At 52.3% G+C, this 24,949-nt stretch overlaps 12 protein-coding genes across 12 annotated transcripts; 4 read left to right on the top strand and 8 right to left on the bottom strand.

The window, feature by feature from the left end:
• Positions 1-297: 297 nt before the first annotated feature.
• CGGC5_v015285 (uncharacterized protein) lies at positions 298-1,093 on the bottom strand (the record flags this gene model as incomplete). Its single annotated transcript, XM_032022227.1, has 2 exons — positions 298-587; positions 655-1,093. 2 exons carry the CDS (start codon positions 1,091-1,093, stop codon positions 298-300), a joined length of 729 nt encoding a protein of 242 aa, XP_031880861.1.
• A 931-nt stretch (positions 1,094-2,024) lies between these two features.
• CGGC5_v015284 (uncharacterized protein) lies at positions 2,025-2,977 on the bottom strand (the record flags this gene model as incomplete). Its single annotated transcript, XM_032022226.1, has 2 exons — positions 2,025-2,747; positions 2,822-2,977. The coding sequence occupies 2 exons, from the start codon at positions 2,975-2,977 to the stop codon at positions 2,025-2,027; spliced, it is 879 nt and encodes a 292-aa protein (XP_031880938.1).
• Positions 2,978-4,442: 1,465 nt separating this feature from the next.
• CGGC5_v015283 (Satratoxin biosynthesis SC1 cluster protein 4) lies at positions 4,443-6,129 on the bottom strand (the record flags this gene model as incomplete). The annotated part of the gene is made up of 8 exons (XM_066153230.1): positions 4,443-4,729; positions 4,778-4,848; positions 4,908-5,296; positions 5,354-5,421; positions 5,476-5,512; positions 5,569-5,753; positions 5,813-5,948; positions 6,001-6,129. 8 exons carry the CDS (start codon positions 6,127-6,129, stop codon positions 4,443-4,445), a joined length of 1,302 nt encoding a protein of 433 aa, XP_066007559.1.
• A 965-nt stretch (positions 6,130-7,094) lies between these two features.
• Positions 7,095-7,481, bottom strand: CGGC5_v015282 (UPF0651 protein; the record flags this gene model as incomplete). The annotated part of the gene is made up of 1 exon (XM_032022224.2): positions 7,095-7,481. One exon carries the CDS (start codon positions 7,479-7,481, stop codon positions 7,095-7,097), a length of 387 nt encoding a protein of 128 aa, XP_031880936.2.
• Positions 7,482-7,548: 67 nt separating this feature from the next.
• Positions 7,549-7,895, bottom strand: CGGC5_v015281 (uncharacterized protein; the record flags this gene model as incomplete). The annotated part of the gene is made up of 2 exons (XM_032022223.1): positions 7,549-7,583; positions 7,646-7,895. The coding sequence occupies 2 exons, from the start codon at positions 7,893-7,895 to the stop codon at positions 7,549-7,551; spliced, it is 285 nt and encodes a 94-aa protein (XP_031880935.1).
• Positions 7,896-8,776: 881 nt separating this feature from the next.
• CGGC5_v015280 (uncharacterized protein) lies at positions 8,777-10,866 on the bottom strand (the record flags this gene model as incomplete). Its single annotated transcript, XM_032022222.1, has 5 exons — positions 8,777-9,606; positions 9,662-10,196; positions 10,251-10,552; positions 10,607-10,681; positions 10,737-10,866. 5 exons carry the CDS (start codon positions 10,864-10,866, stop codon positions 8,777-8,779), a joined length of 1,872 nt encoding a protein of 623 aa, XP_031880934.1.
• A 1,234-nt stretch (positions 10,867-12,100) lies between these two features.
• Positions 12,101-13,460, top strand: CGGC5_v015279 (uncharacterized protein; the record flags this gene model as incomplete). Its single annotated transcript, XM_066153229.1, has 3 exons — positions 12,101-13,297; positions 13,356-13,375; positions 13,445-13,460. The coding sequence occupies 3 exons, from the start codon at positions 12,101-12,103 to the stop codon at positions 13,458-13,460; spliced, it is 1,233 nt and encodes a 410-aa protein (XP_066007384.1).
• A 47-nt stretch (positions 13,461-13,507) lies between these two features.
• Positions 13,508-14,572, top strand: CGGC5_v015278 (putative 26S proteasome regulatory subunit-like protein; the record flags this gene model as incomplete). Its single annotated transcript, XM_066153228.1, has 2 exons — positions 13,508-13,631; positions 13,686-14,572. The coding sequence occupies 2 exons, from the start codon at positions 13,508-13,510 to the stop codon at positions 14,570-14,572; spliced, it is 1,011 nt and encodes a 336-aa protein (XP_066007483.1).
• Positions 14,573-17,257: 2,685 nt separating this feature from the next.
• CGGC5_v015277 (uncharacterized protein) lies at positions 17,258-19,388 on the top strand (the record flags this gene model as incomplete). Its single annotated transcript, XM_032022218.1, has 2 exons — positions 17,258-19,205; positions 19,255-19,388. The coding sequence occupies 2 exons, from the start codon at positions 17,258-17,260 to the stop codon at positions 19,386-19,388; spliced, it is 2,082 nt and encodes a 693-aa protein (XP_031880853.1).
• A 153-nt stretch (positions 19,389-19,541) lies between these two features.
• CGGC5_v015276 (uncharacterized protein) lies at positions 19,542-20,180 on the bottom strand (the record flags this gene model as incomplete). The annotated part of the gene is made up of 1 exon (XM_032022217.1): positions 19,542-20,180. The coding sequence occupies one exon, from the start codon at positions 20,178-20,180 to the stop codon at positions 19,542-19,544; it is 639 nt and encodes a 212-aa protein (XP_031880844.1).
• Positions 20,181-21,270: 1,090 nt separating this feature from the next.
• Positions 21,271-21,885, top strand: CGGC5_v015275 (uncharacterized protein; the record flags this gene model as incomplete). The annotated part of the gene is made up of 1 exon (XM_032022216.1): positions 21,271-21,885. The coding sequence occupies one exon, from the start codon at positions 21,271-21,273 to the stop codon at positions 21,883-21,885; it is 615 nt and encodes a 204-aa protein (XP_031880845.1).
• Positions 21,886-22,531: 646 nt separating this feature from the next.
• On the bottom strand, positions 22,532-23,051 carry CGGC5_v015274 (Cyanovirin-N-like protein; the record flags this gene model as incomplete). Its single annotated transcript, XM_032022214.1, has 3 exons — positions 22,532-22,536; positions 22,611-22,769; positions 22,895-23,051. 3 exons carry the CDS (start codon positions 23,049-23,051, stop codon positions 22,532-22,534), a joined length of 321 nt encoding a protein of 106 aa, XP_031880847.1.
• Positions 23,052-24,949: the final 1,898 nt, after the last annotated feature.

Genomic DNA, 24,949 nt, shown 5'->3' with positions numbered 1-24,949 from the left:
CATGTCAGATCGAGGATAGAGGAATCAGGCTATCTCCCCTGCACTCGCTGAGCACATGGTGTATGATCGCAGCCAGGCTGGCCAATGGTTGAGTATGCGGGGCGCTTCTGCCTAGATCAACCTTGCTACATGATGTCGTCAAATGCTCGCCAATGATTGTCGACCCACACGTAAGACAACAGGAAAAGATAAGGAGCGAATTTGCCGAGTGCATGGGAGAGTCAGAGGTCAAATTGCAGCGGTAAAGATCCAATATTTCCTAAAGCCAACGGCAAGCTCATCATTGTCAATGTAGCTCTACACACCCGTAGTCTGCGTAGGATTTTCATGTCCACTGCCCTCCTGCTTCTTCGCCTCCCGTGTGAGAAGATAGACCCAGTATCCACAGCCCCCGTATTTGGTATCGTCCTGATAAGCTTTGTGAACTTCTTTCAGCCCCTGCTTTTTGTAGATATTCACAGCAGCCTCGAATGATAAGATGAAGACGTCAGCTCCCATTTCCTCGGCAAGTCGTACACCATGCTGAACCAGAGCAGTAGCAACGCCCTTGCCCGTGTTATCGGGATGAACAGCCAAATAGTCAAGACCTGTAGCGCGATTAGACTCATCACAGGATGAAGAGTTGCGAAATTCAGTTCACTGATGGATCCTTACTGATGTACCTGTCCTCAGCCAAGATGCGGTGCTTCTCGGGACCGCAGTCATTGATGCCGTCCATGCTGTACGGCTTCCACCATGCGCCGTCGCTTCGTTCCTTGATGGCCTTCCTCTTCTCCTCGCTTACATCGGGAATCTGCGCATCTGCCCATTCCGGTGCATCCGCGTATTTGGCGGGCAACTCCCAGCGTGCGTAGCCCATGAGAGCACCCGTCTCGGGATCAACTGCCTTGAAATGACGCAGCGTCTCGCGATTCTTCAGGAGGTTGTTCGGCATGCGCTTGATAACTTCGCCAACGAGAAAATCGAGTTCGATGTTTTGAATCGTCCAGCCGAGTTTCCAGTTTTTATCTGTCGCCCAGAAGGCGTTCATGTTGTTTCGTGCCAAAGCCGGGGCATCGGCGAGCGTGCAGGGCACAATCTTCCAGGAGACCATGATTCTTGCGTTGATTGATAGCTACCCCAACGGGCTGCAGGGTTGATTCGTTGTAGGGGCTCTACCCAAAATCAACCTTTTGATAAAGTTTCGATGGAGCGCGATGGGACGGATCACCATGAATGCTCTTTATTGCGCCTTTTTATTGTTTCTTAGATACGGTCAAACACGCTGCGCTCTACGTGGCTCATTTGAAGCCTTGCCGGTTATCCGGACTGGGATGACGCTGTGGAATATGACACGTTTACGGCCAGTCTCCTTTTGGTAGGCAGGAGGCCTCCCGTTCCATGAGAACACATCTCCTCACAAAGATCTCGGAACAGACAGCTTCTCAAGATGGCGTATGACGAAGACTGCTTCGGTCCAATGTTATATTCCTCTGGCATAACTTATTGTTTTAGTTGGATTGCTGTTTTCCCCGAGAAGCCGTCAGCACACAAGCGGACCATCAGTGAATTCTCAAACTTACATGACACCCGGTTTGGGACTTTGGTATTGCGACCCCACAGCCAAGCTGGAAGATCAACCTCATTCCCACGCGTAAGCACTCAAATGAGCTTTGGAAGTTTGGCTACCCCGAGAGCTTGCGGAGGATGTAGGTTCATATTTGGAAGATCACGCCCGGAGATCGGCATCGGCAAGCGGGATACAACACCAATGGCGGTGGGGCCGGCCCGGCTTCTTACTCGGGAATATGCACGAACTTTTCAAATATTGTCATCGCTTGAATAAAAGCTATCGCATTGGAGATTTCAATTGAGGATGACACATATAAATAAGAAATGGTCTAAGTTGAGTGTCTGAAGAAGTCGGCTATAGTGCCCAACTGAGCCGAAGGAAATGAGACCAGCCGCCAGCGCCCGAGCCTGAGCTCATTGTATCTAAATCCATTCTGAATTCCCTGTACATTTATCAGGGACAACAGGAGTCTTCAAATCGCGCGGTTGTAACCCGAACGACCATCTGTCTCCGCAGCTTTGTTGTACCCAGACCGACCATCCTCCTCGCGGCGGTTGTAGCCAGATCGACCGTCAGTGGAGACAGCAGCATCTTCACCATCGCGTCTGTTATAACGTGAGCGTCCGTTGGTGTCGATAACAGTGTCGGTCTCTGTACGCCGGTTGTACCCAGATCGGACATCAGTGGTCATTTCTGATTCCGCCTCCTCATCACGTCTGTTGTATCCAGACCGTCCGTCAGTAGTGACAGAATCAGCGCCCTCTTCCCTGCGGTTGTACCCGGAGCGACCATCAGTCGTGACAACACCGTCTGCCTCGACATCCCGACGATTGTAACCGGAGCGGCCGTCGGTCGTAAAAACACCGTCTTCGACACCGTTGTAGCCAGATCGGCCGTCTTCCTCCTCACGCTTGTTATATCCAGAGCGTCCATCTGTGGTAACAACTGTGTCTCCGTTGTCATTACGACGGTTGTAACCAGATCGGCCGTCAGTGGTAACAGTGCCCTCTTCAATACTGTTGTATCCAGATCTTCCCTCTGTCCTTTCCCGCTTATTGTATCCAGAACGGCCGTCTGTGGAGGCAAGAGCTTCGACATCGTCGGAGCGAATATGAAGACCCGAGTTTTCTTCGTTGACAGCGAGCATCGCTTGTGGGATCTCATGGTTTCCAATGACGATCAAGTTGTTGTTAATCTATCACAGAGTCAGCATGATGAGTCTTACATGTTTACTCCGTTGCTTAAAACGGGAAAAGAAAACAAGCTTACCGATGACAAAAGACTATCAATTCTGAAGAATTCAACAACCAAGGCACACAAAACCAAGGAGATGATGACTGCGCCAAAGGCTGAGCGACGAACATTGCAACAGTTGTTTGAGCTCGGGGCCGACACATGGGTCGGGAGAATAGGGCCCTTTTCCATAGTTGACTGATAGATTATGGTGTTGATACGATGTGTTTGTATGGATGACAGAAACGGGCTGTCGATGGAGTCAAATGGGACGTGGCTGAGTTAATGAGATGAGAGGATGTTATGTTTGATTATTCCTACAAGACCATTAAAGCGTGGAAGATGATTCATTATAAATATTCTTTCAAACAACAGGCTACCGCCAGTTACCACAACGAGGCAATCTCATACAAAGTCAACGTATGGGGGCACTTAGTGAGGCACAGCTGAAGACCCCATCGCTATTGCGCCCGAGTAGCCAAATGACACAGCCTCCAACAGTAGCCCCCATGCAGGCTGGCTCCAAATCGTGGTCTACGATGACATTTTTCGGCCATGCCGTAAGGCAGCAACATTTGTTTAGTATTGAACCGACCGATGAGCATGCAGATACTGTGAGACGCCCCCAACCCAAGCGCCCGGTGAGGTAAATGTAAGATTCGCCAAGCTGTGAGGTCCAATACGCCACTGTTTCCCACCAAAATCCTGGGCCCTGGTACCAACAGCACCAACAGCGCAAGTTATAGCCTTCTTCGGCAGACAACCCCGTTGAAGAAAGCGCCGATCCCAGTTCCTTGTCGACCAGGATTTGCGCCTCTTGACAGGCTACCGGATCGGGATCTGATTGGGTGTGTCGGATCTTGCTCACCGGGGGCCAGGCCCGGCTCTGAACAAGGCATTGTAGTGCGAGTGTGCCAGCTTCCAATAAACCAACAGTGAGGTTCCAGCAGTGTTCAGAGTACCTTTCTATCGGCCCCGAAAATGCCTCCCAAATCCTGTGGGGGTTCTTACTGGTGACCCGAGTGATATTACTGTTTTCCGATTTATGATGCATGATACGACGACACCGAAGGCGGCAACGTCGCATCGATGGGGGTGTTGGGCGCCAAGACGCAAGTGCGAGTTTACCCACGTGCTGCGCCTGGTAGACATGTGCGTGATAAGCCCATCGTCATGCAGGACGACCTTCAGCCGGCGCGGGCTAGACTTATTGGGGAAATGCGCGTAGATGCCAATAAGATTTGTGGTGGTAATCCGGGCGAACTGCAACATTTCTCGATCCTGCGTCCTTCAGCCCTATGGCGATCGAGACTTGGTGTTACCGGAAACTGCAATTGCTCTCTGCAGGCTTCGGTGGATGTGGGAAGGAGTTCCGGTGTGACATGTCTTATAATGGTGATTGGCAGGGTTTGGGTGCGTCGCCGCCAAGGGTTGGCAGGCAGACAGTGTGATGAAAAAGATGGGCGAGCAGTCACTTGCCTGGGCTTCGTGAGGCTGTGTGCAAAGAGGTTCCCCTTTTGGGGATCAGGCATGGTCCTGTGAACGAGGAAAAACTTGGAATTATTACTGAATTAACATCTGATGGTATCTTGCCCGAAAGTGATTAAATCCGTTCAATATCGTACATAACATCCTCCCTCGCTGCATGTCCATATGACTACACGTGTGGGGGCTTCGACGGCGTCTGGGGGGACGATATGTCATCCGCATCCAGATTGTCCAAGTCATCAAACTCGCTCAGATTGTGCGATAATGTAGACCTCTTACTCCTGGGTGTCATGTTCGAATTGGCGCTTCCTGAAATGGCCGAGCTGAGACGCTTCTTCTTTTCTGACTGCCCGAGAATGAATCTGACGAAGAACTGGCGCAAGTTGGGTATGCAGGCTGTGAATATGCCCACGTATAGCTCAATATCGGTCCAGATAACACTTGGCATCATTGCCACTGCATGTGTCAATTTAACGAAAAGGCATACTTGAATTTAACACGTACCAGTAGGGTTCAAGGGATACTTCTTGAACTCCAAAATCTGGGTGATACGATAGCAGCTCACCACAGTAAGGCTTGTCTCTGTCAGTGAAGCTGGTCATCTTGAGCGGGGAAACTGAGGGCAAGTACTCACAATAGGCCGAGCCCGAACATGAACATGATGGCAAACTTCTTCTTCGTGGCCAAATTCATGCTCCAGATTTGCGTCGCGGGTATGATGAGCATCCAGACGTCCAGAGCAATATTGATGCCCGCATGTGCGAGGGCGAGCTGCACAATATCAATGCACTTCCCCATTGCCTCTCCCGTCCACAAAGTCCAAGCCAGGCTTATGGGCTGGCATTGGAAGAGGCCGACAAAGATGAAGATGAGTCCATTCAGGATATTGAGAATCAACGTGGCCCAGAGAACGATGCGCACCTTTTCGCCGGGCAGGTGGAAGATTCGGAGGTACATGAAAAGGATGGAGGCTTTGATCAGGTCGATGCAGGAGTGGTAGAGGACTTGGAGAGCATAGAAAGCCTGGAGGTTGTCAGTCTGGACTCTGGTGGTTGAGCCGGAATCACATGGGCGACGTACCTTGAAGAAATTCATGATCTGCTGATCGTTCAAGGTCCAGAGGTCTTTTCCAGCTCCATTGTCTTCGACTAGAAAGGCCATCAGCGCAATCTACAGCGGATGGGAAGCAGTTGGCGACTTACGGTAAAAGTGTAGCGAGACGTATCCGAGTAGAATGACCTTTTGACATTTTAGTTAAGTTTCTGATGAATCTTCGTTTTCCAGCTTCGACTTACGTATGACACAAGGATGGTGTAGTCATCCCAGCCCCACGGCGAAAGTCTTGCAAACTTCGTGACGACTCGGAGGATTACGGATAGCGTAGGCAGAATAGCGAACAAGACAATGCGCACAATCTTGGTAGCCTGTACTTCGTCGTTTAAGGGAAAGTCGCAGGCACTCCAGGTGATGTTTTGCGTTTCTGGGAAATGTTAACAAGAGCAACGGAAATTGAAGATGCACTTCTTTAGAAATCCATACGTAGGGCGCCTTTTAGCGGGCAGCTTACGAGGGAACACCCCTCTACGTATTTGATGTAATCTTCATCCTGGCAAAGACAGTTTTGGTCTCCGGGAGAACAATTTGTCTGATTTAGTCCGTTCAGCAGACATGGAATCTTCGATCAAAGTCAGCGAATAAGTCTTGGGCGGCGCAGAACATACGCTCACAGCGCATGGTGGGTTATCGTCGAGAGATAGACCAGGAATATCGGGAAGGTTAGTTGGTGCGGGGGGCCGTTGAGCGAGGATCGTCGTCGCAGAAAGAGCGAGCAGAGCGGGGAAGAGACTCGTGTGCATTTCGATGAAACGGTAGGTCGATGTAGCTCCGACCGAGCGATGCTGTCAAGATGTCGTAATAGTTCGATATCGTCTTCGAGCCCGACTCTGATAAGCGACTGGTTTACGGACGTTCGTGAAGCGCCAAGAGCGTCAATATAGTTGCATCAAGATGACGTTCCTATAGGTATCGCGAGGGAAAAGCACTCGTGGTAGAGATGAATGTCCTTCACGACATGGGCTCTTTTTGTTAAAGGACCTGCCTCCGCCCGTTCGTCCTGCGTGGCTTGCAAGACATTAATGAATCCAGCCATGCTCAGATAACCGATTGCAGCGGCCTGAGATATGGTTCCGGGCCCCGTGTCTTGGAGCGGCATTCTCCATCGCTCAGGAACTGGGCGTAGGGTGGCACCGGATGGAGTCTCCATTGATGGCCCGAGAATGAATTGGGTTTGGCGCGGTGAGGCGAGACCCTTTATTCGGGTGATCTGTTGTGACGTTTGCGGATATTCCTGGGCTGAGATGGCTTACATACTCTCGGCGGCTCGCCGTAGTCACGCGAAGATATCCGACTGACGACGATTGCCCCTCAAGCCACATGTTGACCGCATCGTGGCGAAGGCGCGGAGGCTGATTGGAGGTCAATGGCAAGGGAGACTAGAGAAGCTGTTTGGCTTCATTCTCATTCGATTCATTCCACAACTTCAGCCTTAAGCACGTCTCCCAGAACTGGCCTTGGGGAAACCTTTGAGCATTCCCGATGGGTATAAATGCCTGACGATCTGTCGGCAAATCGTCAATCATCCAGACCAGCAATACCACCGATCATTAACACCAGCATGGAAAGCCATGCAGATAAGCACTGATGGAAATTGGAAACAAGTCTATGAGTTTGCTGATGGGAATCTATGACCATGAAACTCCGGCTGGTCAATGAGACGAAGGAGAAATTGAAAAAGAGGTGGTAGGCCAAGTACTGTAACTCCTCAGCCGCCCACCGTTCCCTCTTTCTCATGCTGTACTTTCAGCTTCTTCTCGGTCTTCATAAACTCGCGAATGCCAACCGGAATATCCCCATACAGCTTCTCGTCCCACATGTCTTTGGCGATCTTGGGGTCTTTCGGCACCCAATTTGTTTCTGAACCGCCGCCGTCGTCATCCATGCTCATCGTATCCGCGACAGCTTCTCCCTTCTCTTCTTGCTGTTCCCTCAACTTCAACTGCGCCTCCGCGCTCGCTGCCGACCATTCTTCCATCTCCTCCCTGAACCGGTCCCAAACGCAATTCACACAGCCGCTCATACAGCAATTATCAGGCTCCTCGGGTTTTGGGGGTATTACGACCCCTGCGACCGTCGTACTCCTGCTGCGCATCTCTTCGAGGCGCTTCTTGCGCTCGGCAGGCCCGGCGAGGGCGGAGCCGAAGACGATGGCGGCCTTCTCAGCCGCGGTTTGCGGGGGCGGCGTCGGCACCGGCTGTGCGGAAAGAGCTTCAGCAGAGGGTTCCGGGTGGGACGGGGAGAGAGGCGAGGTCTTACGGCCTTGCTGCTCCTCCTGCTTGGCGGCGGAGGACGAGGGGCGCTCCTCGGGCTTCACGTCGGGGATCGGCTGGGGGCTCGTGAGGATGGACTCGTAGTAGGCGCCCAGTGGGTGTGCTTGGGGCTTGGAGGGCTCGATCGGATCGGGGCCCGTCTGGGCTTGGATGGTAATGAAGGCATTGCGGGGAGGGCGCGCAATGCGAGGCACCAAAGGCCTGAGGCGGGGGAGGAGTCTGCCGGGCGTCGACATTGTTGCTGGTGTTTTGTATCGAAGGTCCTTATTCCAATTCTAGGGTTGGAATTGGAGAGTTGGACCTTTGGGTGGCTGCTGAGTGACGAAGGACGCCGACCTGGTTCACTGCAGAGCCGAAAAGGAAGCGGAAGCGGGCGACTGGAATGCGGTCATAGCCGCGGACGTCATCGGTCTTGGATTTCTGCTTATGTAATGATTGGAGCACCCGATCACGTGCTGACATGGACCGAGCCGGCCATTCAAGTTGAAGTTATTTCAAAGAATACCAGAATCAAGAGCAAATCAGAAATATTGAATAAGAGAATTTTTTTCTACTCTGTTTGAGATATTATGACAATCTGGTAATTCATCCGAAAGTTGAAGGCGCTGGAGAAAGGTTCTCGATTCGCTCGACATCAGACGCACCCCGGGCATGGATAGGCTGGCTGGCTGGGTAACTAAGAACGAGGGGGAAGTTTACCACAAGTAGACATACCATATTTAAATCTTATAGAATTGAGATATGATATTATTAGGCTATTCTTTTTTACCACAAACATCTCAGCTTGCAGAGTGTATCTAAGGTACCCACTGTATAGATGAAAGTCCTGTAAGAAGGAACAGAAGCGATGGTTCTCAGTAGAGATGACCTGAATCAAGCTTTATTGATGAAAACCAGAGGCTTCATAAGTATTGCAAAAATGTGACTTATTTTCGTGATTGCTAGCGAAGCATTCTCGTCAAAGAACATGAGTGATTCCATCTCAATAATTCCGGGCTGGGATACCAGTTTTTAGGCACCTAGCCAACCCAATATTGGACTACATGCCGCTTGAAATTGAGCGAACAAATAGAAATTCTTTCTCATACTACATAATTATTCCTTCCCCCGCCCCAGTTCAAACCTGAGGGCGACCGATAAGACGTTTCGCTACGGTCTGCTTTCGTCCTTTCCCTTGTGTCCTCTTTGCTTTCATTGATTTGACCATGACAGTTTGCATAGAGTCGTTGTTCGTTAACATTCTGAGCCATTCGGCCTCGTACAGGAGTAAAGTAACTTTCATCTTTGGGCCCTTGGTAGACGCGTCGTTCAGCATCCTGCAGAGCTCATCAATCACATTGAAGCCGTCTGCTTCATCAAGCGATGAGAGGACCGTCGCTAGGTCTACGACAATGTAGACCTGTGTACCCAAGCTCCTGACTGCTTGCTCCAAGAGTTTCAGCCAATCTTTTGGCTTCTGCGCACTATGAAACTGCGAGTATCGAGACGACAACTCTTTTTCCGTCTTTAGGGAACCGCTCCACCGCAACGCCTGGTACGTGAGGTACTTGATCAGGTCTACTGCCGTTGACATAGAAGCATGCTTCGACTTCTCTAAGCTGGGTAAAGCCCATAGAGTCGGCACCTCAGCTGATGCCAAAGTCTGGATGACGTCAACGCCGAAGTCTACCATGGCAGACCGCATGCTAAAGGGGCCCCTGATGATAATCAAGGAAGATTGATGGCTTGACGACCATTTCGTGAGTCTGGGGGATAACCAAAACTGGTTCGTTGAGATGTTTGCGCCCCTGCCAGAGACTCTGCGGTTTCGGCACATGAGATGATACTTGTAGCATTTTTCCGGATTCTCGAAAGTCGGCGAAAGAGTGGTCAACACTTGTGACAGATGGATATCTGAGAGTCGTTGATTCGTATCTAGCTGGGCGCTTGTTTGAATAGACTGAAAAGCTATATGCTGTCTGTTAGCACCTACAATAGCTATGAGCAGCTAGGGATCGCCCACTTTCTACTTTGTTGATGAGGTCATTCATCGTCAGACCCGATGCTTCCAAGAGAGATACGATGAGATCAAGCTTCTTTTCGTGCTTTTCATTTGAAACGTTTAGTCTATAAACAACTTGTGTCAGGCCTTCAAGCTGTTGTTTGTAGGACTTTTCTGCATCCTCCATAGCTGATAGAATTCCTTCCAGCTTGCCTGAATGAGTTGTGTGCATAACCCGGAGCTCAGCTTGCGATCCTACAGCTGCTAGTTGAGTAATGTTATCAGAAGCCACAACAATTCTTTGTAGTAAATCGTCGTATTGGAGTTGGTGTGGCCGCGTGAAACTGTGGATGAAATGGCGGAGTTTTGACTCTTTGCACCACGAGTGGGCAATCAGGAGAAACTCCAAAATGCAAGAATACAGATTCTCAATGGCAAGTCGCATGTTCGTCGTTGGGTATATTGTGGAAACAATTTTGACTCGCGAAAGTCGCATGCCAACCTGGCAGGTGGACTTGGCCACGAGTTTCAGGGTTTCTGCGTGGTTGACCACGCTCTTCCCCCGCCGCATTAGCCTTTTCTTGGGTCTACATCAGATTCGTTGACTCACGCCAAATATCAGCTTCATGGCACCCCATGCCAGCGACACATACTCTGGATGATGTTGAACGAAGACGTCGAGAATAGTTCCGTAGTGACAGATGATCTCAGACGTCTTTTGCAGCCACCCTCTAGTTTTGCTCGACGCCTTCGCTGCTTCGTAGCTTTCGAGAGTTCCGGCCACCAAGGCTTGAATATCTTCCATGGAATGACTCTCAGTTACTAGAATCTTTTCTCCGCGTGTCAAAGTATCGCTTTGTAGGAAGTATTTCTGGACAGCCCTGAAAGCATCCTCCGCGACACATTCTCCATCTGTTTGAATGCGTTAAGGCACCTTAATATCTTCACTGGTCATTCAAAACTTACCTTGGGTCCCCCCCTTATACCATGATGATATAGCTGTATTAGGGTCCATTTGTACTGTATCATGTAGCTTTCGCACTATAAAGTCTCAGTTTCAGTTTTCGTTGCGTACCGGGCTTGGGTTCCTGAATACGGAAAATGACGCGCGAGGTGCTGGTCACGACCCATACAGCCAAGTCAAGGCTCGTGAAGGCGGCAAGTAGGCAGCCGTTTGGCGCCCTGAAGAATGACACTGTCGTGCGGAGCTCTACTCGAGCTGTCATCTAGCGTTTGCTTGGTGCCTGACGCCGCGTTTGGAGCGTGAATGGATCAGGCTCGAAGGATGTTTCAGGAGGATATTACGAACATATCCACCTGGTGCTGACCACTTAGGTGATGATCCTCAAATCATCACGTAGGCCTATCAGGATGCCAGGCTCCAGCCAATCACATTTGTTTCTGGCAATTAAGGATCCAGATGTGATGTTGTGTAACGCTGACTGCGCCTCACCAAAAGCAGCATTCCCCTCTTTCCATCCATTTCACGCCTTGTTCATTTTTCCCAATTCCATCTTACCGCTTCACAGCGCCTTTCCGCGGAGTTTCCGCTAGTGATAACTTACGGTAGAGATTTATATCAGCTTGAGGTCCCGTCGCAGGTACATTTTGATCACGCATCGTAATGTACGGTGCATCGGGCTCAGCGCCGCCAATATCTCAACCCAACTCAGCCTACATACATACACTTCAAAGCGTTATTTACGAGCATCAAGAGGCGTCATTTCAAGTGGTTCCAAGTACTCGTACGTTTGCCAACATGGCAACGGACAATGTCCATCATCGAATGGCAGCAAATCCACAACCTCGAAAGTCTGGTTCGTACCAAAGAGTCAACCAGCAACGCCAAGGACAGAATGCCAAACACCAGCCCGCGATGGGTATTGCATCTTCGGGAGGCTCAAATCATGCGCTGCAGGATTATCAGATGCAACTGATGTTGTTGGAGCAACAAAACAAAAGCGGCTAGCGATGGCTCGACAAGAACAGGATGCAGCTGGAGGTAACTATGATGGTGATACTTCGGAGGGAGCTACCGTTCCAGTTACCCAAGTCGACGATCCAGCATCTCGGGAGACAACTCAAACACATTACACAATATCGGAAGATGAGATAGGCAAAGGATTAAAGAACAAATTCGCCGCTTTGGCACACAAAACGGGTGCTCCTCAAAACACCGAGCCCTCCAGCCGTTTAGGTGCCGCGCAGACCGTTATGACAAAGCTGCCTGATAGAGAACGAGAGCCCGCAAATTTACGCCACCCTAAAGCAACGGTCTCTGGGGGCTCCGGTCAGCTCAGGTCTGTGGAGTCATCTCTACCGACATTCCCCTCAGCATCCGCCTCTCATGCAGTATCACAACGGAATTTACACGGCCACAGCCCATCATCTACAGCTCAAAGACGGAAGCAGCCCGATGAGACTCATTGGAACTTTGAACTGAATCAAGAGACGCAAAAGATGAACCAGAACTATGGTCATCTGTACATTTCAGCAGATGTGCCTGAGGCCCTATTCGACACCGGTGAAGTTTTTACAGCACAAAGCTTCTCCTCGGGACATGACGCGGGGGCTGCTACTCCCAATAGCTCAGAAGACATTCAGATGGCTATTGCTGAGACAGATCAGGTTCCCGACGAAGCATTCTCGGACCTTCTAAGCGCCGAACAGACATCTTTGATGTGTTTCGATGTCCTTCAAAAGATGAAGCAACGAATTCAGCAGTTAGAAGCAGCGAATGAAGAGCTTAGCCGGATTGAACCACCACCGGTGGCTGTCAGAGTGCGAATCTTTCACTGCCTTGAAAACGAAGACATGGAGGAAAATACATACCTCGCGGAACCAGAATGGATGGTCAACGAAAACGACATTCGTCTCATTGCCCGATCTCTATTGATGGACCCTGAAAGATATATCGAAAAAGAGAAAGACATCTCATTTGTCGTTTACAAGTGTTACTCGGAAGACTACCAGAGAGCCGCAGTAGAAGAAGCAAGGAAGTTTTCCGGGCCACTACCAAACCCGGTACCTGCCTACCAGGACATATTGCTGACTTCGAAGGAGATGGTGGAGGCTGTGAAGGCATTCTTCGCGCTACATCCTGCGTCACGTCAGGAGTTTCCTAAGGTCAACACCGATGACAGGTTGTCAGCGCCCTTCATATGGTGGTATCACCATCGCAAGTCAAGCAAAATCGGATGCCTGCCGCGCCGTCAAGCTGAATTGGTCAATGCACTTGTCAGTCACATCGAACAGGCTTATGCGCCGTTGTACGACAATATAGACGAACAACTCAGCAGAGGTTTTGTCTCGAATGGTTCCATGGAATACCTCTTTCGACCGGGTCAAGTTCTGATCTCGTTCACGGATGGTGTCCCACAAGGTCACATTGCAACATCTCGCCCTTTTACCTACGCCGATGAACCTGACGACTACGCTATTGTTCCAATGTCAAAGAGGCGTCGAGATCCCTCAGAAAAGTACTTGTCGCAATGGAACATATCATCGCGTTCAATCTTGTACCGTGGAAACTTTGTTCGGGTGGAAGAAAAGCTCAAGATCGAATTCGAGACGGAGACTGAGAATGGAGAAATTGATATCTCGACCTTACCTGTCGTCCCGCTTGAGTACACCTCAGAGGCAGTGCAAAACCGACTAGTACGTCGTGGCCACACATTCTGGAAATTTCGAGAGAAACGACTCATCTCCTACCAAGGCAAAGGGAAAACTCACACTGTATGTCGGGTGTTCTTGGACGGGCTGACAATTCCAACGCCTCCCTTTACTGACCCTTTTACTCAACAGGGAGAAAGATTCATGATTGACTACGACACTTATACGAGCCTCCATCCGATTAATTCGTATTCGATGAAGGTCGCTGACGTAGTAGCTGAACCGGGCTTGCCCGCAGATGGCAGTGAACCCCACGCTCCTGAGATCTATCTCTTTCCAAACATTGTCCCTGGCTTTGATCTGAGACGTAAGAAATGGGGTAAGATTTTACGTGGTCTTTCACGTCAAAAATTTGCATTAATCATTTAAATAGTTGATGTTGAGGTCGACCAAATTCAGGACGTTGTCTGGAATGAACATGCCTTCAAGAGTCTGGTGGCTGACGAAGACATGAAGACACTCATTCTTGCGCTTGTCACGAACCAAATCGATTCCAAAAGAGGCACGGATGTGATCGATAACAAAGGGAACGGTCTCATCATGTTGCTTCATGGCTCTCCAGGTACTGGAAAAACGTTTACCGCTGAATCCGTCGCCGAAATAGCCAAGAAACCTTTGTACTCGGTGACCTGCGGCGATATCGGGACGAATCCTGCTGGTGTCGAGAAATATCTCGAGTCCGTCTTCCACCTCGGCAAGATCTGGGACTGCGTCGTGCTCCTCGATGAAGCCGAAGTCTTCCTCGAGCAACGCACCCTACAGGACCTCCAACGGAACGCACTTGTCTCCGTATTCTTGCGCGCCCTAGAATACTACGATGGGATCTTGATTCTTACGACAAATCGCGTCGGGACCTTCGACGAGGCCTTCAAGTCTCGAATTCAACTCGCGCTCCGGTACGAGAAGTTGGAGGCCTACCAACGCAAGCAAATCTGGAAGAACTTCTTCGAGAGGCTCAAGAGCATTGGAGAAGAGGACAGCATTGACTTCGATGATATTTCGCTGCACATAGACGAACTGACCAGGCACCCGATGAACGGACGACAGATCCGGAATACGATCACCACCGCACGGCAGCTCGCCAAGTTCATGGGAAAGAAGATGGTGTTTTCGCATCTGCAGCGAACCATTGCAATCACGAACAAGTTTGATCAGTACTTGGCTGACGTTCGTGAAGCTGATGTGGAGGAACATGGTGGAAGAGGCTTGGATGGCAGGTACTCAGACGAGTATTTCGCTCGATCTGATCAAATACGATAGTTCGACTAGCTATTGGAGAACAACGTGGCGATTGAACATTTTCATTTTGCGGATACACAGGGCCCGAAAATCACACATACCGACGTAAATCGCCGCAGCTATCTACTCAGATGAACTCATTTTGCAACCCATCAAATAGAGCTATGTTTTCTCAACTTGACTAAAGAACTGACTTTCCCTACAGTGAAAACGCATTTTGAGCTACCACTCATAAACACCATCCAAGATTTGACTCTCCGTTCGAATCTGGTGCAGTGAAACAGGTCGAATAACGGAGCTTGACAGCTTCAAATGATGGATCGCGTCACCGTGACACCTGACATCGCCAACATTCAGAAGCTCCTTGAAGACAACGCAGTCATTCCAGTGATGTTCTCCCTGGTGCTCAATACCGACTGCCTTCCAAGCTTGGATGACGGACGGCTGCAAGGCATAATCCCACGTTGCTCTCCATGTAGTCACGGGACGCTGCCCATGACCCATTGACTTGTATTGGAAGAGCGCCGCCAATCCCTCTTGCCCGTTCCAAATCTTCATCACGCGGAGATTTGGCATTCTCATGGCCACCTGTGCTGCTGTTCGGAGCATATCACCGATTTTAGTGGTGCTCTCATTGGGCGCGAGTAGTCGTGAGGTCAGCGTCCATGAAGTAAGATTGGGCCACTCCCATAAACACTCGCAGCCACACAAGAAATGGCTAGCATCCACCATGAACGATACTGAGAGGATCTCGAGCTGTAGACTAGCCTTAGCGAGTGCCTTAGCCATACACGGAACCGGTGTTCGAATAGGGTCGTATTCCAAGTCAGGATCAGAAAGTTCTGGGTATTTTTGAGTGAAGTTCTCAAAAATAACAAGTTTGCGCAGTTTTGTGGAAGCAAAACTTTCGAAGAGAAGTTGGTAATCTATATCACATATTTAAATCAGTAGATTAATACTATTGAGAGATATGGCACTCAAAGAGAAATACAGCAAAAGAGCAAAGACAAGGAGGGTGCTTACCGCTATTTAACATTTTCTCACAGGCACGATCCCATTCCATCCAAGGCTCGTAGTGGATCTGCTGGAGTCTAGGAAGAAGGGAAAACATGTCTCCTAAAGTCACTGGACTCCATCGCCGGCGATTCTGTTGACGTAGAATCACGCCAGTTACGGCGGGGACCAGAGGTAGTCGCAAGCGGCTAGAGCGATGAAATGCTCCGGGTAAACCGTTCCGCAGAATACCATCGAACGAAGCATCGATGATACCCGAATTTAAGGGGGAAACCCTACTGCCGGCCATCCAGTCGTGCTGGCTATCATGAAATTTAGCTAGAATCGGCTTTGGCATGTATTTCTTCCAATCGCAGTCTTTAACAGAGATATCAGGTGCAAACGTCAAATACTTGAACCAGTGTTCTGTATCACTAGGAGAGTGAACGCTAATATCCAACAGCAGGCTGCCGTTTGGCTCCCATCCGCTGAGCGTCATAATGAGATCGCGCAGGGCTGTGGTGACCAGGGCATCGTCCAGTTCGCTCATGAGCCGCATCCTCTTAGTACCCGCCGCACACTGATTGCAATCGTATTCTTGGAGCTCCAGGCAAACCCAGATGTAGCGTACGAGACCCTGGTTGCGATGAGTCATTGAACTGAACTTCGGGAGGCGTGAACGTGTCACTGTAATGCGGGCGAAATTCTTCGGTTCGATGAACTTCTGCCACTCTCGGGACACTGTAGCGAAATTAGCCAGGCTACAGCCGTCCTGTAGTAAGTATTGCAGGATCTCAAGTCTGATCTCGGCGGGCAAGCGGTACCAGGATGCCCTGGTTGATGGCGACGACATGGACGCCATATTTGGTGGTGTATCGTCCAGCTTGCGACTACGGGTGTTGTGTGGTAGATGAAAGGATGAATCAATCGCAAGCCAGCCGGTTCGAAGTGGTTCACCGTCAATTTGCAAGTTTCCCATTGAGAGACCTTGATAGGTCAGATGTGGAGAATGGAAACACGAGGCTTTGTTGGCTATTGCGACTCATGACTTATCTGGTTTGAGGGTGAAGTATATGAAATCTGAGCACAAAAGGTGGAACGAACACTTCTAAGGTCTTGAACTAGTTGTGCTTCTTGCCTGCCTGTCTCCAATACCTATCGGACTATGTACGTACCTCCCGAGGCTCCCTTTCTCTTGTTTGGCTCAGGTTAGAACTCTAGGCTGAAGCCAGCAAGTGACATCCGGCTGCAATCGAAAGTTTAAGCGCCTCATTCGTAGGGTTGTGGAAAGGAGGGCTGATAGGTGGCCACGCGCTCAGCCGGGACTCACGGGGCTTGGCTTTGAGAAGCGAAAAGCAGACGGCTTTCAATTGATGTTATAAAGATCCGAAGAAAAACAAAACGAAAAAAAAAAAAAAAAAAAAAAAAAAGACGTTGGAAATCGCCCGTCCGAATGGATGGAAGTTGTAGGCAGGGGGCCCTGCTGACCAGGGAGCTGCATCCTTGTTTACCTTTTGGGGAGACCCACCCGAATTGGAAGGCGGTGAGGTCGCATTGGAGGTACATCGGATGTACACAGACGCGCTCCATCCATAACACTCGGTCGAATGCATCGTGCAGCTTCCAACATCCACTACTCCCAGAACGAAACGCCCTCGAGGGCCCAGTTTCGACGACGACATGATACACTGAGTCCTGTGACGCGTACAAACTATGGAAGAGTCCGCCCCGAAACGGCGAAGAACATCGCCGCGTCTGAGCAGAGAGCGCGACGAAGCCAATAACGAGTCGACGACACCACCCGATCCTCCCCCACCACGAAGCTTGATCCCGAGGCCGAGACGCCCATCTTTCGCGTCGCCCACCAGGTCAAGCCTCTCGCGTACAAATCCAGACATCCTAAGACGACGAAGCCTCAGCCCATCAAAGCCCGCCGCCGAAAATGCGACCCAATCTACGCAAGATGCTCGCGAGGGGTCCGCTGCCCAGAGCCAGGAGTCTGGGCCGTCTTTGACGAGCAAGCCGGCGCGTCCCAGAACAAGCTTGTTCGAACCCGAGCCTACACCGACCGAGTCCCCTCTTGGGTCTCCCGCACGACGATTGCCGAGCTCTTCGCGAGCAGGACTCAGCGGAGCGTTGGCGTCTAGACCGCGCCGCTCCTCAGGCAAGCCTGTACCCAGACCGCTGCCCGAGCCAGAGGTGGAGGAAGAGGAGATCAATCCTTTCGCTCGACGTGGACTTCGCCGCTCACCACCGACTGGCGTCATTCTCCAGAGATCACAGCCTGAACCCGAGCCTGAGCCTGAGCCTGAGCTGCCGCCCACACCGACGCAGAGAGGCCAGGCTGACCCGGTGGTCACGACGCCGCCGGCCGGCATCCACGATACACCCTCAAAACGAAAGCGACGGCCCGCGTCGCCGTCCAAGAGTTCGCCCTTGAAGCAACCGCCCCTCCGCCCGCCTGAGTTCTCTCAGAAGACAAAGGACCCCTCGAAGAAGGCCCCGCTTTCCGTGACGCGAGAGAAAAGCCCAAGTAAGCCGGCGAAGAAGACACGGACGAGAAAAGGACCTGCAGGAACACACGAGGCGCGGCAGATACCAGCACCCAACCCGAATGCTGAGCTCGAGGCGGAACGAGACGCGCTCGAAGCGGAGATTGCCAAGTTGGAGGCAGACCTGGACTTTGCTACCGAGGAAAACGAGCGGATTCGGAGAGTGCAGTCGCTTAGGTCTGCGACTGGATCTTTCGTGCCCGCTTCAAAGCGAGAGCAGCTCTTCGATCTGTTGCAAAGGCACCTCGTACCCCCTCAGAAGGACAAGAAGCCCGACGCGGCGGATGAGTGGTTTGACTTGGCGATGAATCCGACGTCTTGGTTATCCATGGCGTTTCTTGGACAGACGCAGCCCTTCACGTCAAAGCCGCAAGAAGAGGAATTTCCGGCACCAGTATCGCATCACCCGATCCAAATGACTGCGGTGGAGGAGCTTCCGTACCTGCAGGCGTTCACACCCTTCGAGTTCTCGGGCACTACGAATATCCTGCCCCGCGAGAACGAAGACGAGCCTCTGCTGCGGAAGCACAATATCGTTGTCAGATCCGCACATCCCGCAGGGTTATTCATGGCAAAGGTCGAAATGACAGTCGACACCGAAAAGTTACAAATAAAGCACCTCAGCGTGCCCCGACTAGACCCAGCCGCGGTCCCTGAGCTCGGCCCCTTCATCGAAAAGGTCGCCGGCGGTGGTTCCAACACGCATATGAAACGAAACGTCAGCATCGTCACCTGGGCGATGGCCGAGTGGTACCGCCTCGCCGTCGAGCGAGCCAATGTGTGGCATGTCCTGGAGAACGAGCTGGGGGATAAGGAGAAGTTAGTCCAGAGCGTCGCCAAGATAAGGACTCGGCGTAAGAAGCGCAGGAGAAAGGACGACGACGACCCAAGCCAGGATGCAGACAGCAACCTTGGCGACAAAGACAGGGCGCCAAACCTCACTCGCGGAGCGTTGCTTCCCTACCTCGGACGAACAGCTTACGAGATCCCCATCCCGGATGCGGTGGACGAGGAGACGTCGTGCTTGAGGATACAATGGAGGATAGACTTTGACTGGACTGGAGAGGCGCAGAGTAAAGTTGGATTGATGATCGGCATGCCGGGTAGATGTTTGTACCCCCTTCTCCCTCCCTCTCACGCAAAGCTAACATACCGCAGGGCGTCTAGGAGATGAGCGCGGCTCATTAGCAGCAGCATCCAAAGTCTTCGAGAGGCTCGTGCAAGGAAACGAAGGCCCCATGACGGCTGTGCGGACGGTGGTTGCGCTACTGGCCGGGGACGCCTCTTCTTGAAAAGATACCATGTTGGAGTCGACTTTTGTTTTATGAGTATGAACTGTATATCACTATATCGCCGGCCTCTAGTGGATAAGCCGGCAGCACAAATACAGAGGCACCCCCTGGTGCATGTTTATGACGGGTATCTCCCTCTCCCACAACCATTTCCTAAACCCAGGGTCCTCCATAGTTGCCCCCGTTCATATCTCCATTCATCCCACCCTGGGGACTTTGTCCGTTCTGCCCATTCTGGTATTCTCTTGGAGGACGCATGTGGAAGCCCCCACCGCTCTCATACAACGGTCTCATGCCGTACATTGCCCTCAAGCTATCCGCCCTCCCCATCGGCCCGGGCATGCTTCCCGGGGTTCCAGGCCAATGGCTGCGGTAGGCCACGTTATCGTAGATGCCCCGTCCGAGGCGTTCGCCGGCATGAGGCCAGCCGCCGCCGCCGCCTCCACCTCCCATACCAGCGCCGTTCTCGCGGGCGAGGTCGTTGTAAGTCGGGCCCGCTCCGCCGTACCGCGCATTGCCACCGGGCGTGTACATCCTGTTACTCATATCCGCGCCATTCATCGCCCGGGCGCGCATGCTCATGTAGTCCAGCGCGCGTGGGGCAGACCACTGCGTGCCAACATCGGGCTGATTGGGGATCGTGGGACCACGCCACATGCGGCTTGGGTCGTTGTCGGGCATGAAGCGTACGGGGATGCGACCGGCGTTGTTGTTTGGTCTCGGCCCGTTGGGTGTGTTTCTGTTCTCGGCCGGGCCGGTTGGGTAGCCGAAGGGGTTGTTGTCGTCCGACATGGCGGCTGTTGAGGATGTAGTTGCTTGGAGTCTTTGGCGTGAGACCTGGGGTGCTGGAGGAGGTCGCGTAGGAGGGACTTTATATGACATGGCTGGATGGTGTTTGCGGTGAATCGCGGGTTTTGAAGGGGAGTGTGTTTGGTGATTCAGGCGGAGGTTGGACGAGGATGCGTTTGGGAATTGCTGTGGAACTTGAGTTAGGTTGTGTTAGACAAGCTTCAGTACCAGCGTCGCGGCAACGTACATGTACGGCTGATGGGCAAGCTCGCCGGCTGCGAGTTGCCGGTTTTTCAATGCTGTCGGAGCTTTCGTGGCAGCAAGTTTGTTGCAGAAACTATCGAGTGGTTGTGTTGATCTTGGCTTCTCCATCCGGGACTTTTGGACAAATGTTGTTTCCCAGCTCCATGTCCGCGGGGAAACGGCCTATGCTCTTGCTTTTCAGTAGAGATACGGCAACGGACAGGTACGTTTCACACGAGAAAGACAGCAGCATAATAATCGGATCCAGCCACTACTCGAAACACCTGCCTAGATCATCCCAAGGCATCATCGAGGGCTCTTACCCGAGCTTTAAGGGGAATCCGTTGTCCAACGACCAAGACAGCTACATGTTTGGACTGTTACTTTCATAGCACGCAATGAATCCATTCAGAGTTTTCTCTCAAGGAGGACTATGACTTTTACAAAAAGACGTAAATGTCTACACAGTAGAATCAAATCGTCCATATGATGCATCTATCTATGAAAGCCAGTGATGATTTGTTCCCCCTACAAAGAGATGATAGACCGTCATCATATCGTTCAGCAGACAGACAAGCACCATCATGAGAGTGTCTTTGTTACTAGGACGGGCCCAAGAACAGGAGCGCTTGGCTTCTGTAAGAGCCACAGACCAAGGGCATCATCGACGCACCAAGCCCGCGCCCCTGAGAGACACCCCCTCACTGACTCGATGGAAGACTTCACGATAGAGCCCTCCTCAACGACTTAGCAAGGCACTGGAAAAGATTTTACCAAAAAATTCAACTGGTGTTGTTTTGAAACTTCTTTCCTCCTCGCAACACCATCGCAAAGCAGCTAGACGCCCGCCATGGCTGACCTCGACCACCCCCAGACCGGCCAGGAGGGCCATCCCAACACCTGCTTCGTCGAAGACAACGAGGACTCTGACACTGAAAGCATCTCCTCGCCCCTCGATCGCCTCTCCCTCGACGAGAGCAACATCGGTCCTATCGCCGCCGCCATCCCTTCCGCGCACATCCTCGACATCGCCAACGTCTCGGGCATCAACCCGGCCGCTGCCTCCTCTCCCGTCCCCAACACAACCACTGCCCCCGTTCCCCGCGAGCTCACCCTCGAGCCCCTCGTCTTCCTCGGCATGGCCCGCCCCATCCCCAGCGAAGCCACCTCCATCCGCCAGAAGTACGGCCCCATCGCCTACGCCGACGACATCGTCAAGGCCTTCGGCCTCCCCACCGCCCGCGCCCTCGCCAAAGAGATGGCATTCCACGTCGCCCGTCTACACTACCACTCCGTCCGCGACTCCCACCGCGTGGTCTTCCGGCTCGCCCTCCCGCGCACCTACAACACCACCACCCGCCGCGGCGGCGGCGCCCCGTACCTGAAGATGATCGACTACTACTCGCGCCGCCTCTACATCGACAGCAACGACCACTTCTTCCTGAAGGGACCGGGAGACCTCTAGGAGAGACACACCAACCCCGCCGAGGACCTCTGGCGCAAGCACCAGTTCCCCGTCTTCCCGCTGCCTCACCCCGTCCATCTCCTCGGGGGCGCTTCTTCGGAGGATGAGCTGCTAGAGGCGTTCTCGGTCGACTACCACCGCAGCGCGGCTGAGATCATGGACGAGGTGCGCGAGATGAGCAGCTTTCCGCGCGTGACGTACGGCTATTACTTCGCCCTGTCGGACGATATGGTGCGCGAAATCGACGCGTTCAGATCTGAGGATGCTTCTGATGACGATGACGATGACGATGACAACTGAGTGGAGGAAGGAAGGAAGCAGACGTCCAATGAGGATAGCTTGAATAGGCAAGAACGGCAACGGGTTGGTTCCTGCCTCGACGGATCAAATACCTTGGTATCACAATGAAAATAGGGGTTCCCTCAATGCTTCCGTCTTATGAACCACGCAGTTTCACAACGGGACATTAAAAGTTCATTCAGCCTCAAAACGGCTCCGTAGCTCGATTCGCTACCTAGGATTCGTAGGTGTATCTATGACCCCGCGTCATCCCTTTCATCAAATCATAAAAAACCATGCTCATGCAGCGGCACAACAACATGCTTTCCCCCACCTGCCCCGTGACATCGTCATCGTCGTCATCCGTTTAGTCTGAATCATTCCAGCGTCAGAAATTGTCCCATTCACCATATTTGTCCCTGCCGGGCGGGGAAGGCAGTACTCACTGAAGACGAAGTTGCCGTTGTCGTTGCCGATGCGCTCAGACAGGTTGCAGTCGGCGTCGATGGCCTCGCCGCCGAGGTTGAAGAGGCGGGCGCGGAGGATGGGGACGTTGTCGCCGCCCTCGATGGAGAAGTGGATCTCCTCAGCGGAGTTGGAGTAGCCTGTGGTGGGATGTCTTGTTAGTGATGATTGTTCTGAGGGCAGATGTGCTGGACAAAGAGGAAGCCATGGAGGGAAGGGTCCATCCGGCGAAGGAGAACGACGGGGAGGAGGGAAGGAGGCGTACCGTTGCCGTTCCACTCAAAGTGGCCGTCGTTGTTGCCGAGGCAGTTGTTGAGGTCGATCTCGGTCTCGTTGAGGTCGCCGTTCTCGTTGCGGAGGGCGGCGCGGAGGATGTGGCCGTCGTCGACGCGGATGTTCTCGGCAGAAACGTGGAAAGACATTTTGTATGTGGTTTGTTTGTGGTGGTGGAAGGGGGTATCAAAGGTTTGTTTGTGGTTTGTAGCTTGTGGTGAGGTTGAAGTGGGAGAGGAAGACAGGAGTGGATGTTGGGAGGAGGAATTGGGTTTATATATACGTCAGGGACCCGTAAGTGAGAGGACAGGTGAGCTACCTAGCTACCACGGGGTCTATGGATCACGGATGAGGGGCACAGGCTTGGCCGAGAAGAGAAAGGGGCGTTCAGGGTAAGAGGGGCGAGAGGCCTCCATTCAAGGCAGAGAGGATCAAACACGTGGAGGCAGGTGGAAGGGGAGAGCTACCTCGATGGTAGGAAAGAGCGGTCTTGGAAGCTGTCTTTTGCGGGATGACATGGGATGAGAAGGGGGAAGGGGAAGAGGGTTCCCGCTTGGCGATCGCGTCACGGAGGAGGTCACGTAGCTTGAGCTTGCATCTTGGGGCGGGTTGCCTCGTCTTGGTCTTGCCCATTGACTTTCCACGTCTTTGCTGGCACAACCTTGGCCCTGCCCTGTAAGGAGAGGCAGGCAAGCTGTGCCGGGACAGTTGTGAGGCATTCCCTCGCGGTGATTCGGTTTGTTTCTGCCGCATGTCACTCTCTCATGCGACGGGACGTCCGTTCCCACCTCAGCTCCAGGAAAGCTGGCTACGTGGAAGCTTGGAGCCAAGAGCCGCAGCTTGGAAAAAAAAAGGGCAGCTCCCCGCCATGGACAGGGGTGAGAGCTTCCTTTTGGTTGGGTAGGCTCGGGCCGGGGGGTGTTAGCTTTTAAGTGGGATGGAGGGGCAAAAGGTACGGGGCGGGGCGAGCGCAGGCAAGCTTGTTGTTTCGTTCTGGTGTTGTTGTCGTTGTCGTCCGTCGTCGAGACCTGTCGTGAGGTTGCCATGGCGTGGGTGAGACCCCCGCCGGCAAGATGATGCCGAGAGCTCACGATGCGCGGTGCTTGGCGTGCGTGCTGCTCCTGCAGGGCTCTCGCGAATGGGAAGAGGCGTTTGGAAGGTTATTACGCGTCCTTTTTTCTTGTGCCTCTGCATCTAATCGTGTTCTGTACGAATTACGAAGGGGGCCAACTACAATTGAGAGGTGCAACAATCCGGAAGGTTATTCACGGCGTGGCTTGTTCGTTTAGGTAGGTCCGAAGTTTGGGCCTTACTGAGGAATGATGAGATGATTCATAACGTCCAGGCTGCCGCGCGCTTGTTTAGTTAGTACGGCGGTCGAGACCACAATCCGAACTGATAGACGGACGACGGCGTCTGGACATTCTCTTTGCATGATTTAGTGAGAAGCAGCCCCCGTCGCCCTCCCCTCGCGGCCGCAGATGTGAGACCTGAGCCAGGCAAGGCGAGACGAAAATGTCCCGAAAATAAACATAAGATGTGTGAGGCGATGGACGAGACGGCATGATCACGCATTTCATGGGGGCCAAACGCGAAAAGCCCACCCAGTGGTTCCCCTCTCTTGTCTGTCTCCTTTGAGCTGCAGAATGAGGGGTCCTCAGAGCCGAAGCTGAGGTGGTGTTTTGCCCACGGATCGTCTCGGATTGCCCCATGACTTGGACCACCTGCGGTTCCATTCAATGGACCCCATTAGAGTGGGAATAATTACGGATAGGCTCGTTTTTCCTTTTCCTTGTTTGGACTGGAGACCTGGCAACGTGAAAGAGCGAGAATCAGAGGACGGCGGGGAGTTCAACGATCTGTGGATGTGCAGTGGCATGTCGTCGATTTAGATGCGGTGTATCCGTACCTTGCCTTACTTCGCAGTAGCTGGAGGCTGGCCCCGTCCTTTTTCTGCTTTATTTTATTTTTCTGCCCCTCCCCTGGTAAGGAGGGACGGGAGCTCCGGCCTATTGGGATGGTAGAAATGGCCTAAAAGGGCGGGGAC

This window comes from Colletotrichum fructicola, assembly GCF_000319635.2.
Source record: "Colletotrichum fructicola Nara gc5 chromosome Unknown KSG_Nara_v1_contig09, whole genome shotgun sequence".
Lineage (NCBI taxonomy): Eukaryota > Fungi > Ascomycota > Sordariomycetes > Glomerellales > Glomerellaceae > Colletotrichum > Colletotrichum fructicola.
The sequence above is the reverse complement of the archived record's forward strand: the minus strand, read 5'-3'. Positions and strand labels throughout refer to the sequence as shown.